The sequence below is a fragment of the Lolium perenne genome, chromosome 7 (genome assembly GCF_019359855.2).
Source record: "Lolium perenne isolate Kyuss_39 chromosome 7, Kyuss_2.0, whole genome shotgun sequence".
Lineage (NCBI taxonomy): Eukaryota > Viridiplantae > Streptophyta > Magnoliopsida > Poales > Poaceae > Lolium > Lolium perenne.
In genome coordinates, this window is record NC_067250.2 from 313,664,760 (window position 1) to 313,680,858 (window position 16,099).

The 16,099-nt window shown below is 48.4% G+C and overlaps 1 protein-coding gene across 2 annotated transcripts; it reads left to right on the top strand.

The window, feature by feature from the left end:
* The first annotated feature begins 9,332 nt into the window (after nucleotides 1-9,332).
* On the top strand, nucleotides 9,333-10,512 carry LOC127311296 (transcription factor IBH1-like 1). 2 transcript variants are annotated; one of them, XM_071824740.1, is made up of 2 exons: nucleotides 9,333-9,957; nucleotides 10,039-10,512. In XM_071824740.1, the coding sequence occupies exons 1-2, from the start codon at nucleotides 9,421-9,423 to the stop codon at nucleotides 10,039-10,041; spliced, it is 540 nt and encodes a 179-aa protein (XP_071680841.1). In that variant the 5' UTR covers nucleotides 9,333-9,420; the 3' UTR covers nucleotides 10,042-10,512. The 2 variants fall into 2 exon arrangements, with proteins under 2 accessions (XP_071680841.1, XP_051197665.1); XM_051341705.2 differs by having other exon boundaries at nucleotides 10,053-10,512.
* Nucleotides 10,513-16,099: the final 5,587 nt, after the last annotated feature.

Below are 16,099 nucleotides of genomic sequence, written 5' to 3' on the forward strand. Positions count from 1 at the left end.
GAGCGGCGTGCGCTGTTCCGTGAACGGCGTGACTCGATCGAGCGCCGGCGGCGTGAGTCGATCGAGCTCCGGCGGCAGCGGCGACGGCGGAGGAGCGTCGACGGCGGGAGGCGGCGCTACGGCGCTATGGGGGGAGGCGGGCGGAGCAGCTTGGCGGCGGCCGACGCGTTTGCGGCGGCGATGATGGAGGCGCCAACAGATGTGGGGGAGGAGGCGCCAATGGAGGAGGAGGAGGCCGAGGCGGAGGAGACCGAGGTGGAGGACGACGACGACGACGACGAGTTCGACTGGTCCGACGACGACGCCCCGCACCCGGACGAGACGGCCGATCAGCAACGCGCCCTCGTCGAGTCCTTCGAGTCGGAGAAGAAGCTCCAGGACGACGCCCGTGCCCTCGAAGAGGCGCATATTCGTCGCGCCATCGAGCTCTCCCTCCGGGCGGCGCAGCGAGGGGACGGCGGAGGACGCGCGGCGGGAGCGGCACCGTCTCGGCCACCGCCGAACGCAAGGAGAGGAGGCGCGCGCAGAGGAGCTGCGGCGTAGGGAGGCGACGACGGGCGGGCCGTCGAGAACGCGCCGTCGGGCGGTCAGTAGTCTAGGTTTAGATGAAATCTAGCCGTTTTCATTCAAACTTTGTAATATATAATCAAAATTGAATGAAAACCTTTATTTTCGTGCACAAATATTCATTTGGGGGCGGCGTTTCGGGGACGCGGCTGGGGAGCGACGTCCCCCAAACGCGACACGAACAAAACACGTCCCCCAAACGCTCGATCCGGCGCGGTTTGGGGGACGGATTGGGGGACGCGACTGGAGATGCTCTAAGTGCAGCCGGTCTCTTCAATCTTCGTGCCACGCACATCGATCAGTCGAACGGGCTCAATTTACCATTATCGTTACGCTGAAGGAGAAGCATATATACATGCACGCAACACCGTACGAACTGTGCACAGCAGTACATGCATCTTCAGCGGCGCCGAGGCCGTCACATGCATGTCAACTCATGCCCGTCCCGCTCGTCGCCAGAGAAGCGTTGCCGCTCAGCACTACGGTGATGCCACATATTCGGCCATGTGCATGCGTCTTGTCCTCACCTTACTTCCCGGAGCTCTTGCTTCCCTTTCAACTTGATGCTCCAACATTTTTTTCTGTCTGACTGAGATCAGTAATTAATTTGCCATCGTAGGGTAGAGAATTTCTGAGACCTTAAGCTCGTGGACATGTTGGGTCGTACTTGTCCATCCTTATATCCATAGCAAACATACACGCGACAATACGCAATGATGATGTGTTTGAGACGGCCAGCTGGGGATATCCCCACCATCGCTCTCTGACGGGACCCGACCCACCCCCTGAAAAAACCCTAGGCTCCCACCCCCCGCTCCCCCTCCTCCTCCGCCGCCGCCAGAGGTCCCGCCGGGCAAAGCCCGGGCGGTGATGGCGGCGGCGGGGCCTCTCCCTCGCGTGGCGGCGGCCTCCTCTTCCGGCGGCAGTTGTGCGGGACGCGGCGGTGCTCCGGCGGCGAGGTGCAGCAGGAGTCCGGCGCGAACGGCGCATCTCGGGTCGGCGGAGGTGCCGCTCTCCCCCCGCGATGGAGGCGTCCCCTGCGGCGGCGGCCGGGATCTCAGGGCCCGCCGTGGCTGCAGGCTGGCGCGTGGACGCCTGTAGGCGTCGGCTGCTGGGCACCATGGAGGTGTCGGCGGCCGGCCGGGCGGCAGCGGGCTGGAGCCTCACCCTCCAGTCCCCGTTCTTCGTGCGGTGAGACGGAGGTCAGCACCTCCCTCTCCGACGACGGCAGCGTTGCTTCTCGACGGTGGCCAAAAGGCGGCTCCTTGCGGCGCTTCTCCGACGGGCTTGGGCTTGGCGGCAGGACCGGGGAGAAATCCCTACGTAAGCTGGCGACGGCGACGCCCGCGGGCGCCGTCACCTCGTTGGAGGCGTCGCCATGGTGTTGCTCGCTCTTCCCCGCGTCGAACATCGGGGGAAACCTTGATCCGGTCTTCGGATCGGGCGGCGGCGACACAGCTGTGTCGTTTTCCTTCTTGGAGGCGTCGCCTAGATGGTTCGGGAGTCCTCGGTGCGCCTTTTCGAGTCGCTGGTGGCCGCCGCTCAAAGCTTGGGCTTCCGGGGCGCTATGTACACCGTCGGCGGCTCTTCTTCGTGGTCGATGTCTCCTTCGATTTGGTTCAACCCCGCCGTTCGCTCGCCGTTCCTGGGCACTTTTGGGTGGGCGGTGCGTTGGCTTGTGCCATCTTGAAGTTGGAGTTGGCTTCCCGGAGTTCCGTTCTTCGGTCGTGACGCGGCCCAGTAGCTTAGTGTATCGTCTCCTCTGGACGGTGCAAGGCGAGTTTGTCGTTCGGCTGGTGTGGGTTGTGTTGTAATCCGTGTGGCGTCGTGTTTGTATCGGGTTGCCTTCGTTGGCGTTGTTCGGCCGTCTTGGCCTCTTCTTCTATGAAATCTGATGCACCTTCCAGGGTGTATCCTTGAAAAAAGAGACTGCCAGCTGGGTGTACTTGTGACGGCCGTGTCTAGCGTAATCTACCTTTCCAGGTTGCAAACCATTACTGTGTCAGCTTGCGCACCTAGCCAATTCTTCTTCCACTTCCTCCTCCGAAAGACAGCCAACATCGATAATCACCATGTCATAATTGGTAATCGTCTGCTGTAATTCCTCTTCAGGTACCTAACAGCAGAAGAAGCCCCGCTGGCCTCCTCCGAAACACGCCCAGAAGGGATCCAGAGTTTTGGAGAAGGAGGCGCACGTAGCCGACAGGTGCCTTGCCTTGTTGCAGTTGACGCAGGGCTCCGCGGTGCAGTCCACTTGAACATGGCCTTGCTTCCCGCAGTTGTAGCATGTCATGTGCGCCGCCACCTGGTTGGTAATGCCAGCCACACCTGAGCCAGAAGCATCGACCGGCGTCTAGGAAGGCCCCGGCCCTTGCGGCACCCTAGGTTGGCGAAGAGACCGCCTCCCGGCGCCCCGACCTAAGTCGCACCCTCGCGGTCTAGGATGGGGCGGTGGTTGTCGAGAGGCATCCTGGCACTAACGCTACTCGTCTTGGCGCCATGACGAGTATCCCGCCTAGTCAAGATCCTGGGCTGCGTTGACGTTGTTGGCGGCGGTGCTCCTCTTGCTCTTGATATATCGAGCTTCTATCTAAGATCTTGATCTCTGCTGCGGTTGTCCCCACCTTGGGCTTCATCATAGGGACGGTTCCCATGGTAGTAGCAATCACGGTCCATCATGGAGAGATCCGGGAACACCTCGCCAGAGACGGGGTGGTGTGGAGGGAGAGGGTTTTAGCACGAGAAATGTTGCCACAAACGTTCCAATCTGGAGCAGGAAACTCTATCGCTGGATTACCGGGTGAGAGCCAAAGCCACTTAGGTACCTACAACGGCGGGGTAGAATCGAAATACTCTGATGGGGACGAGTCCAAAGCGATTGTGACCCCTCCTTTTTACCCCTCGAACACGTGTGCTCCATCGAGCGGAGCAACCCCTCGTGTAGGCTGGGAAGAAACCATGGGCCGACATTGGCCCTGGATGCCCGTGCAGGCCGGCCTAGGTCGCCCACCTAGGCTCACCCCCACCGTCACGTCACGCTCCGCCAACCCTAGCGACAGTGGGTCTCCCAGCACTGGTGGCGGCACCACGAGCGCCAAAAGAGCAACGAGTAGGTCTCCCATGCGAACTGAGGAGACCAGGACAGACGATGGTGGCACGGCGGAGACAGCTGTAAGAAGCGATGTGGTTGCCGATCCAACACCAGCAAAACGAGACGGCAACGGAGGGAACTCCATCTCTCCCAGGGGAGGCGGCGGAGGAGGAGGGCACTCCGGCGCCAAGATCCCCGATGGCGATGTGTGGAGATAACAATACCCAATAATAATAGGGACGTGTTGAGCGTTGGTCGGCCGATCAGCCCTCTAAAAATCGGTGGTATGTATGCCGTCCGATCTTCATCTGACGTCAGAAATTATCCGCAGCGGAACTTTTACCTTGGCCCCCCTGAGTTTTGCACAATCAACCCGCGGTCCTACACTTCTCCATCTAGACGAATTGGTACATTCCTTTGCGCACAATTTTCTCTATATTTACAGCAAAATTCCACCACATGAGCATATTTGTTTCAGACCGAGTATTCCCAACAAAATCTATCACTCCGCATAAAAAAAACTTTTACAACAAAAAGTCGCAATATTTTAAAAAATAATGTCACAATAAAGTGGTTAAACCAACAAATTGTTTTGTTGGAGACCGATTTGCAACAAAAGTAGCCAATATTATTAACAAAAATCCGCAGACTATTACAACAAAAATCCATATATTTGCAAAAAATGGAGAAGCAAAAATTAATTTGCTACATATTAAATTACAACAAAAGTCACCGACTATATTTATAGAAGTCACAAACTATTACAATAAAAAATCAATATGTTTACAAAAATGATGTAAAGTGATCAAGCAACAATTAATTTGCTACAGATTGAATTACAACAAAAGTCGCAATCTATTTTTACAAAGGTGTTACACGATTACAACAAAAGTCTATACATTTGCAAATAGTGTAAAAGTGCTGAAGCAACAATTAATTTGCTAGAGACTGAATTACAACAAAATTCACCAACTATTTGTACTACAAAAGTCAGAAACGATTAAAACAAAAAAAAATATTTGCAAACACTGCAAAGTGATCAAGCAAAATTTAATTTGGTACATAAAAACACCAACTATCATTACAAAAAGTCAGACACGAATGCAACAAAAATCTGGTGCACAAAGAAGTGGAGGCTTTGGCTGTTATTTACATCCACTTCCTTTTAATTGGCCGCTCGCTAAAACTACAGACCGCGTTAGGAAAGCCATGGAGGAAAATAACAAGGCCTACGAGGAAAGAAACGTGGAGGGAGCGTGCCTGAGGGGAAAACCTATACAACGACCAGGTCGGTGGCTACCGGCCACAGCACACCCCCCGCACGGGTGTGGGCCTGGCCCAGGGCGGCTTTTTCCGTTTTTTCTCTCTTTTCTGTTTTCTGTTTTCTTTTCTCTTTTCTGTTTTCTTTTTCTGTTTTCAGTTTTGTTTATATTTATTTTTCAGATTTGAAAACTTTTTAATTTTAGAAAAATTCAAATTGAGAAAATGTTCAAATCTGAGTACCATTCAAATTTGAAAACCGTTCAAATTTGAAAACCTTCAAACGTAAAAAATGTTCAAATTTAGAAAATGTTCATAATTAAAACGAATTTTTTAAAAAATAATTTTAAAAAAAGTTCAAATTTAAAATATGTTCATATTAAAAAAATTTCAAATTTTGAACAAAAAAATCTGAAATATATTCAATCTAAAAAAATGTTCAAGTTCAAAAAAGTTTAAATTTTAAAAATATTTAAATTTTAGAAAAAACTAAAATTTAAAATTCCAGATTTTAGAAAATCGGATCTAAAACGAATCAGCTTTTGAAAAACGTAAAAAGAAAAATAGAACAGAAAAAATAAAAAAGCAAATAAATAAATAAAATAAAATAAGTTGGAATATTGGGCCGGCCCAACAACCCGCCTAGGGGGTGTGCAGCGCCTGGTCCGCGCCGACCAGATCGGCGTACAGCACCCCCCGTGCACGAGGGAGCGACCGATTTTTCCTCACCATCGGTCGCCGGATGGGATGAGTTTTCCATAATAATACGTAGCTAGTGCATGCGATCGATGCACGATAACAACGTATTTGAGACAGCCAGCTGGATACTTACAGTGGGTGCATCTTGTTCTACGGGCGGCGAATCTAGTGTGATATGCCTTTAAACTTTTCAAGCCGGCCATTTCAGTGTGACGATGACACGGGGAGCCAGCTCGGAAATTTTGTTGCCATCATGCGCTTGGGAGACCTTAAGCTTGTGGACATGTTTTGCCGTACTTGTCGATTCTACGTCCATACCTAGCATACGACAATGTATAATCATGAAAGAATATGGGCACGACTGCATGCCGTATTAAAGGACATAGGAAAAGTCGAAAAGTATCCTACTTTTAGGCTTTAAGTCCCACACATGTGCATTCGATCGTAATGAACGGGACATGCCATGTCTACATCAACAAGTAGCAACAAAAATCATGTGTGAGAGATTATGTAGGAATCGGGTTGCAGAGAGAAGGGTTTCATGAGATGGTTAAGACGGTTTGGGAAAGGCCAGTTGGTGGTAGTACTCCAATCTTGAGATGGAATAATAAGATGCGTGCAATGCGCAGACATCTCTTTGGTTGGGCTACCCATATGACAGACATTCTTAAAAAAGAAAAGGCTCGCTTATCAACCTTAATTGATGAGCTCGAGGCTTTTGCTGAGGTAAGACCGTTGACTGCGCACGAGATTGAAATGAAAAATCAATCCAATGCACAGATGGCGAGTCTACTTCGCGAGGAGGAACTCAAATGGTACCAACGATCCAAGGCCCAATTCATTTTAGAAGGAGACTCAAATACGCGATATTTCCATGGTATAGCCAATGGGAGACATCGGAAAAAACGTATTCATTCTCTTATTCAAGATGAAGGGTTGATTGAAGGTCATGAGCAACTCAAATCGTACATTACTAATTATTATAAAGGCTTGTTTGGTCCTCCAGATGAAAGTTCTTTTTCTCTAGATGAGGACTTAACAGCCGACATACCCCAAGTTTCTATTGAGGAAAATGGATTACTTACTGCACCTTATTCAGAGGAGGAGGTGCAGAAGGCTATTTTCCAGATGGAATGTAACAAAGCACCGGGTCCTGATGGTTTTCCAGCGGAGTTTTACCAAACCTTCTGGGATACTATTAAAGGGGATCTTCTAGATTTGTTCAGTGCTTTGCATATTGGACAACTAGAATTATTTCGTCTAAATTTTGGTGAAGTAATCTTGTTACCAAAAGTTAATGAGGCAGAAAGGATTCAACAATATAGACCTATTTGCCTTTTAAACGTAAGTTTCAAGATTTTCACGAAAGTGGCCACCATTAGACTTAATACGGTTGCGGATCATGTAGTTCGGCCATCTCAAACCGCTTTCATACAAGGAAGAAATATCCTAGATGGAGTGGCGGTTTTGCGACGGTACATGAGATGCATACTAAGAAATTAAATGGGGTTATTTTAAAGTTAGATTTTGAAAAGGCTTATGACAAGGTCAAGTGGTCTTTCCTACAACAGACACTCAGGATGAAAGGTTTTTCTCCTGAATGGCGTGCTTTAATTAATGATTTTGTGTATGGAGGTAGTGTGGCAATTCGGGTTAATGATGACACCGGCCATTATTTCCAAACACGAAAAGGGTTACGCCAAGGGGATCCGCTATCACCGATGTTATTTAACATTGTGGCGGATAGCTGGCTATACTCATAGAGCGGGCCAAGTCTGATGGTCAAATTGAAGGGGTGATTCCACATCTGGTTGATGGTGGCTTATCTATTCTTCAATATGCCGATGATACAATTCTGTTTATGGATCATGATCTCGAAAAAGCTCAAAACCTGAAATTAATTTTGGTGGCTTTTGAGCAGTTGTCGGGATTGAAAATCAATTTCCATAAAAGTGAATTGTTCTGTTTCGGTGATGCCCAAGATGATACAGCTCTCTATACAGAGTTGTTCGGTTGCGGGCAAGGCCAATTTCCCATTCGCTATTTGGGTATTCCGATTCATTACCGGAGACTCACGATCGCTGAATGGAAAATAGTAGAAGAAAGATTACAGAAGCGCCTGACTAGTTGGAAAGGCAAATTGCTATCCCTGGGAGGAAGATTGGTACTCATTAATTCGGTACTGACAAATATGGTACTGTATATGTTATCATTCTTCCTTTTACCAAAAGGAGTTCTGCACAAACTCGATTATTATCGATCTAGATTCTTTTGGCAAGGGAATAGCGAGAAAAAGAAATATCGACTGGTTAAATGGAGTGTAGTTCGTAGTCCTAAAGATCAAGGCGGGCTTGGTGTTCATGACCTGGAAGTCAAGAATACAGCCCTGCTAGGTAAATGGCTTTTCAAACTCCTTACCGAGGATGGGATTTGGCAAACTATACTCCGGAGAAAGTATATCGGCTCCAAGACGTTATCTCAGGTGGTTTGGAAACCTGGAGATTCACACTTCTGGGCTGGTCTAATGGCGTCAAAAAATGATTTTTTTCGTCATGGTACTTTCTCAATTAAGAATGGAACACAGATACGTTTCTGGGAGGATGCTTGGTTAGACAATGCACCTCTAAGTGAACAGTATCCTGCGTTATATAGTATCGTTCGTCGCAATGGAGATACCATTGCCACAGTAATGGCTACCTCTCCACCGAATGTGACGTTCCGACGTGTTTTGCTAGGACAAAGGCTAGTGGCATGGAACGCTTTAATTCAAAGGTTGGGGGATGTTAACCTATCACCTGAACCAGATGAATTTAGGTGGAATTTACATGTAGATGGCTCTTTCTCAGTAAAATCCTTATACACCGCCATAATCCATTCTGATTTACCGGTTGATAATAATAAGAAAATTTGGAAGATGAAGATACCATTAAAAATAAAAATATTTGGATGGTACCTTCGTCGAGGAGTCATCCTCACCAAAGACAATCTTGTTAAGCGGAATTGGCAAGGAAGCTCTCGATGTGTTTTTTGTCATCATGATGAAACTATTAAACACCTCTTCTTTCAGTGCCAGTTTGCGAGATCTATTTGGTCTGTCATCCAAGTAGCGTCTACCTTGTATCCTCCCACTAGTGTGGCCAATGTCTTCGGAAATTGGCTTCATGGTATAGATTCAAGGTTCAAATTGCTTCTTAGGGTGGGGGCGCTAGCAGTTATCTGGGCGCTTTGGCTGAGTAGAAATGACAAGATTTTTAATGACATAAACTCCTCTTTGTTGCAGGTCATCTACAGATGTACAGGGATTCTTCGTTCATGGTTACCTCTTCAGCGTATGGAGAACCGAGACCTATTTACGGAGGTCTGTACACGATTGGAGGCTACGGCGAGGGATACTTCTTCCCTACATGGGTGGCAACATAGTCTACGGATTGAAGCCCCACCCACACCTTAGGCGTTATATAATTTATCGTTCCGATATGTATTTCGCCTAGATATTTTTTAGTTTGGCATCTTTTTTGGACTCGAGACTCAAAAACGGCTGTGTGTATCCTGGTTATGCAGAGGCTGGATGTAATTGCTTTCTCAAAAGTAATAAAGCATCATTTATCAAAAAAAATGTAGGAATCGGGTTGCACATGATGTACAGAATATATGTTAGTGACACATCACATGCATGCATATGCCGGAGACTCGTATTTAAGCAGCAGGAGTGCCCATGCTCATGCTACCTATCCATCAACATTACTCACCACAAGCAATTACATTTGTCTCTGCTCAAGGCAAAACAGCAGAGAAGTTCAGACATGCAAGGCCCTAGCACCAAGTCCTTCAGGCAAGCGTTCCTCGAGAACCTCCTTGTCAGTCTCCAGCTACAGCAGGAGCACACGAGCAAACATGATTCGTCATCCGTCGGCGCCGCCATGAGCCTCCATGAGAGGAAGCTCGCTGTCAAGTCCTCTGCCGATGTCGCCATGGCGGCTGCCCGTGGAGCCGGCGCGAGGTGGACTAGAGCCATCTTGGCTCCGGCGTCCAGTGCGTGCAAGGTGCAGAGGTGCAGGAGGATCGTGATCAGGTGCCGCGGCCGGAAGAGGAGCTTGACGACGAGATCAGCTCGTGCTGGCGACGGCGGTACTAGTAGTGGGGGTGAGATTGCGAGGAGGCTGGTGAGGAGGAGGACTATGGCTCTGAGGGAGGTGATACCGGGAGGCCGGGACGCTGCAGTCGACGAGGCCACCCTGCTCCGCGAGGCCATGGACTACGTCGTCCACCTGCGCGCTCAGGTCGACGTCCTCCGCCAGGTGTCGGAAGCCGTGCAAAGATCCGGCTCGAGTATCCTACAGGTGCGTAACAAACTGTATTTCGTTTCCCTGTATTTTCTATGTACAGTTCTGCCTAGGTGTCTTACTAATTACTTGCTTCAGTGACTGTCTTGCAGTGATTCGTGGTCTCGTTGCGTACGTCAAGAAAAGGGAAACATAATTAGTTAGTGCTTCAGTGTCTTCAGACGGTGGTGCCCTGGTGCCTTTGGCAAAGAAAAACATGGTCTTCGTGCAGAAATAAATGCATGAATGATGAACGTACAGGCACACACACACCTTGGCTACTGGTGAAGAACATATCAGGATTTAGTCCGGCTCTTCAGAATGTTCCGGTCAGTGTGAGGATTTGTAGCTACCTAGTAGATGTTGTATCTGAACTTCTGAAGGGAACTACGGAAGGGAATACATGACACTACTCTTGTAGATCAGCCGTGACTGAACTGGGATTATGTACCGCAACCCGTGGAGGTGACTCGTTGGGAGAAGAAACAAACAAGAGAGATTAAATGTTGCTTAAATCATGTGTTCTTGTGTAGTTTAATCTCAAGACCTGTTAATGCATGTTGTTCGGAAATATCTGCATAATTTCTCACTACTTGCGTCAGACTTAGAGAGATGCCTACCATTGTTCATAGTTAAGCTATCAACATGACAATAGCCAATTGATAAATGTTTTATTATTAAGATATTTTCTGTGCAAATTTTATTGCCAGATTAATTTATCATTTTCCAGTTTCCATAACTCCTCCCTCAAGACCAGCGGACATTTATGGATACTGGATGCAACCATCTCCAGACGGTCGTTCAGGGTATCTTGTCCCAAGCTGGATGGTGTCACACTAGTCGACTACAGGATGCTTAGTTCGCCTAGTTGCAGATTCAGTTACAGTTTTATGATGTTTCGCTGGTTGATTTATGTATCCACCATGCGTGATCGGTGAATCTTTGTATCACATACTATTTTTGTTTCGAACTTACTAATAAAGGCCATGTGCATCATCACGATGCAGAGGCTGGGGTGGATCCCCTTTTCGAAAAAAAGCAAGCAGATGTTCATCAATCTCAGTTTGGAACTCCAAATCTCCAAGGGAACTAGGTCTGCAAATAGTATTCTCTAGGGCCCAAATCTTCTTGTCATTACGGTGTATATTTTCCCCAACAAGTCAAAATTATTGCAAACACCGAGAAACTTAACATTTAACTAGCTATGGTCAACAGGGAAAAGATTGAGAGAAGATAAAAGAATAAGTCCACTGGTGGAAAAAGGGCCTTTGGTCGCGGTTCGCAACTGCCATTAGTCGCGGTTGCGCAACCGCGACCAAATGAGCGCGACTAAAGGCCCCCCCTTTAGTCGCGGTTGCTTACGAACCGCGACTAAAGGCCCGTCCACGTGGGCGCCAGGCGACCGTCGGGGCGGAGGACCTTTAGTCGCGGTTCTTCTGGCCAACCGCGACTAAAGGCCGCCGCAGGTTTAGGGTTTTAGGCCCCCCCTAAACCTGCCCCCCCCCCCCCTAAACATATTTTCTGTTTAATTTGTATATTATTTTATTTCTTTTGTGCTTTATTGTAATTTTGAAGGAGTTTCACATATTCTACGGTACTACATATATACATGCATATGAATGTACAATTTCAAACAAATTTGAAATTAGAACCAAAAAGAATTCAAGAGGAATATACAATATATATTCAATATCATCGGATGACCATATACAAGTTTGAACAAGTTTCCATACATAATTTAATGCATGTATAGTTCTACGTCCTCGCAATGGTGTTCTCCTTTAGGATCGAGGACTTCCCTCCTGAACCATCCAGCTAGTTCCTCTTGAAGTGGTCGGAAGCGAGCTTCTGGACTAAGCATCATCCGGAGGTTATTCCTCTGAGCATTGAGATCACTCGGAACGCGCTCAGAGGTGTATCTCCGGATCATCTCACAGACATAGTATCCACACAGATTGGTTCCCGGTGGCTGCATATCGCTACCATTCTTAGCCTTTGACCGCATGAAATTTAACTCTTTTTTGAATTCACCGACCTTTGTATCTGCGAACCGTCTCCAAACCCTACGAGGCAAAGAAAATTAAATGAACAAGAGAGTTATTAGTTAATTACTTGAAGCTTAATTAGGAAATGAACGAAATAGGCCGATCGATATAGAGCGCAAATGAATGAAAACAATTACTTTTGAATCATTTGTCTCATGTCGGCCCACTCCGCCTTATCCATATTCAGAGAGTCGTGGACGATACATTATGATTTGTCAACTTTAATTACTAGCAGAATCCAGTGGAACCTGCGGACACGATACATGCACAGTACGTTATGCATAACTCATCGATTAGCCGGCCACATACCATGCATGGAGTAAACAAAAGAGAATGTGCTCAAGACATAAACACTCACCCAAAATGGTAAGGAAATAGAATATCACTTTTGAGTTCCTGCTTTTCAAGAAACCGCCACAGGTCTTTCTCCACGTCGGCGGGGTGATGCTTTAACGTATATCCATTAACGATGTGTGGGTCAATGAACCCAACATCATGGATGCTCCTTATTCTGCATTCCTTAATCTTCAATCTGCATGTATAATAGCGGACGCAACAATATAGTTAGGACATATATATATATATATATAGTGCAGGCAATATGAACGAGATGGGGTAGAAATAAATCACTTACAGAACGTAGCAACTGATGTTAGATTTGTCGAGATCTCGCAGATTGAAAAGCTGGAACAATTCACTCAGATGAATTTGTACAGAGTATTGTTTGAAGTGATGCTCATATCCAACTTCCGCAAAAATATAATCTTTGGTGTTTTTATGTTTTATGTAACCCTTGTACCAGTTCAGCAGACCTTTCATTTGTGGAGGTAGATCCTCTTCCTGCGCAGGCTCGACGAGAGGCCCATTCTTCACATATGTAAGTACTACCTCCTTCACTGGCGCCTCATCAAGGCCTAACAGTTCACGAAGAGTAATACCTAAGTTGGCCGCTTGTTCTCTGGCACTCGTTACGGTCAATCCCTGTCTTTGCCGCAGCTTCTATGATTTCGGGGGCATCCGGACCGGCGGCTGTCACTATAAGCGGGGCAATCGATTGTTTACTTTTTTCCCCGAGCTGGGCAACAACTCGTTTCCCGCTTTGTGCACTTTGTAATTCCGCTTTATCGGCCTCCTCTTTCTTCTCCTTGAACATGCGTGCCTGATTCTTTAGTTCACGTGCATAGTCGTCAGGCAGATTCTTCGCGGCTTGGGACGGTGTGTTCAAAAATGACTTAGCCCACTTCTTTTGCTCATCAGAAAATACTGGCTTGGGCTCGGGCTCTCTTTTCTTCTTGCAGCCCGCCTTCCATTTCTCTAAATCAGCAGTCGCGGCCGCCTCGACTTCCTCGGCACTACGTTCCCAAGGCCTCGTGGGGAGAGGCTTCAATGATGGCTCCGGTACCTTTGTTTTCTTAGGTACGTAAGGGTCCGGGTTAATAATCCAGGACTGCTGCTTCTGCTTCTTCGCCGGAGGTGGATTGGGGGGCGGCGTCTGCTTACCCGCACGGTGCGGACTAAGGGGCGCCGGCTGCTAACACACCGGAGCTGAATTGGGGGGCGGCGTCGGGCCGACGTGAAGGAGGTGTAGGTGAAGCACCACCACCACCACCGCCACCGCCGCCACCACCACCACCGTAGGGGGTGGACTTGTTGGCGCCTCGCCTGGAAACTTGATAAACTTCTTCTGCCATAGAATGAACTGGCGCTTGACATCTCCAAGTCTTGTCGCCCCTTCAGGTGTAGCAATGTCAATGTCCAGGTCCTCAAACCCTTGGACTATGTCCTCCACCGTGACACGAGCATAGCCATCTTGAATGGGGTTGTTGTGGTGGAGTGCTCCAGGTGGTAAAGCACTACCGATGGCTACCTTCATGGACATGTTCCCGATAGGATAATACAGATGACATGCTTTCATCTCCTTTATATCGTCCACGGGGTAGCGAGGAGGCTCCGGTGCAGTAATTTCGACCACCAGAGGCTCCGGTGCAGTAATTTCGATCATCGGTGCACCAGCCGGTGGGGCCTCCATGGAAGCCACGCTACTTCTCCGCTGCTGGCTTCCGAGATCCAATGGATGATCTTCATGCTGCGCCCGAGCTGCATCTCTTTCGGCTACTAGTACACTCAGGGTTTTCTTCATGACATCCATTTCCGATGCCAACCGCGCCACAACATCTGCTTCCCGATCCATCTTTCTCTTACGGCTTCTGTAACCGTACGGGTCATCGTTCTGGGGGAACCCTACTTTCCACGGAATGTGCCCCATGCCTCGTACACGTCCTCCGTGTTTAGGATTCCCGAGGGCTTTTGTCAGGGCGTCGTTCTCTCTGTTGAACTTGATCCTTCCCTCTTGAGCATCCCTCATTGCCTCAATAAGCTTTTGGGTGGGTTTAATTATTTTGCCCTGGTAAACACACTCCCCTGTCTCCGGGTTCAGCGATCCCCCATGCCCGTACCACCAGCTTTTGGCCCTTGGGTCCCATCCCGCCGTACCTGGACGGATTCCTCGCGCCCTCAGCTCGTTCTCCATCTTCTCCCACCTAGGCAGCCAAAAGCGATACCCTCCTGGCCCCATAATATGATTGTACTCCTTCTTGGCCGCATTATCCTTATTTTTTTTTGATATTTCAAGGAACTGCTCCGATTTCTTTTGCTTCACAAATTCTGGCCAATCATGTTGCAGTTTCTCATATTGTCCTTTGAAATCCGGAGTCTTGCCCTGCTTGACAAAGTCATGGGCTAGATTTTGCTTGTATTTCCGGAATGCGTTGGACATCTTAGAAAGAGCGAAGTGTTTGACTAGCTTGCACCTCTCCTTGTTTTCCTCAATCTTGTTACCCTCCTCATCGTATTTGCGGTATTCCGGAGGTAGAACGAAATGTTCCATAAGCTTGTTGAAGCAATATTTTTTTGTTCTCTTATCGACAAAAGTGAAACCAAGACGTGCCTTCTTTGGCTCATTCCACTCCTGGACGGTGATCGAGACGTTGTCTCTAACAACGGCTCCGCATTGGCTGATAAACTTGGTGGCGTTCTTGCGGGGCTCCAGCGGCCTGCCGGTTGCTTCCTCGACAACCTCGATGGTGCATGTTTCTCCTGGTTTCATCGTCTTGGTTGCGCCACGCTTTGACGACGTACTCGATTGTTTCGACGATCCGGCCGAGGGCTAAAATAAGAAAGAGAGTCGCGCGCGTTAGTACACACATATTTATTCAAATCAGTTAGTTTGTATCACCAGAGGCTCAATGTATATATATACCTCGGCGCCGGAGGTGGTTGCTACTTCCAATTGAAGATCATCGTTTATCGACGTTTCTTCGGCATCATCTTCTTGTGGCGCCCTTCATCTTCACCCTCAAGGTTCAGATAAGAAGAGATATCATCTTCTTCTTGTCCGGTCGGCACATATACAATATCGCCGTTTATGATGCCGAACATATGGTCTTCAAGGTCCGGATCATAGTTGTCCATAATCGGGTCAGCTCTATCGTCCGCCATATGTCAGTCCTGAAAACATGTAGTCAAAACAAATTAATTGTGTATATGCATTATCACATCTCTTCTATATATAAACAGAGAGGGCGACGAGCGGGAGGCGAGAGGGGGGACGCAGTGACCGCGTGACCGAGAGACCGGTGGCGGTGGCGAAATAGCGGTGGCAAAAGGAGGGGGCGAGGAAGGGGTGGGAGAGGGTGTCGCGGAAGAGGGAGGCGAGGAAGAAATAAAACTGGCGGTGGTGAAATAGCGGTGGCGAAAGGGCGGTAGCGGTGGTGGTGCCGATCCTCTCTCTCGTAAAAAAACAAAAAAAACCCCGCGCGTATACGGAGGGGCGGCGAGGGCCTCGCCGCCCCCTCGGTGGCGAAAGGGCGGTGGTGTTTCTGTTTAGTTACATAATCGGCGGTGGTGGCGAAAGGGGTCGGTGTGTGCATGCAAGTCTCTCTCTCTCTCTCTCCGCGCGCGTATACGAAAGGGCGACGCCGGCGACGTACGAGGCGGTCGAGGGCGCGTCGGCGTCGAGGGCTAGGCGTCGAGTTATTTAGAACTATTTTTAATTAGAGTTATTTAGATCTATTATATTTTAATTAGAGTAATTGAGAACTATTTTTAATTTAAGT

Coding starts and splice junctions, on each gene's coding strand:
- LOC127311296 (XM_071824740.1), top strand. CDS start 9,421: ATGCAAGGCCCTAGCACCAAGTCCTTCAGGCAAGCGTTCCTCGAGAAC.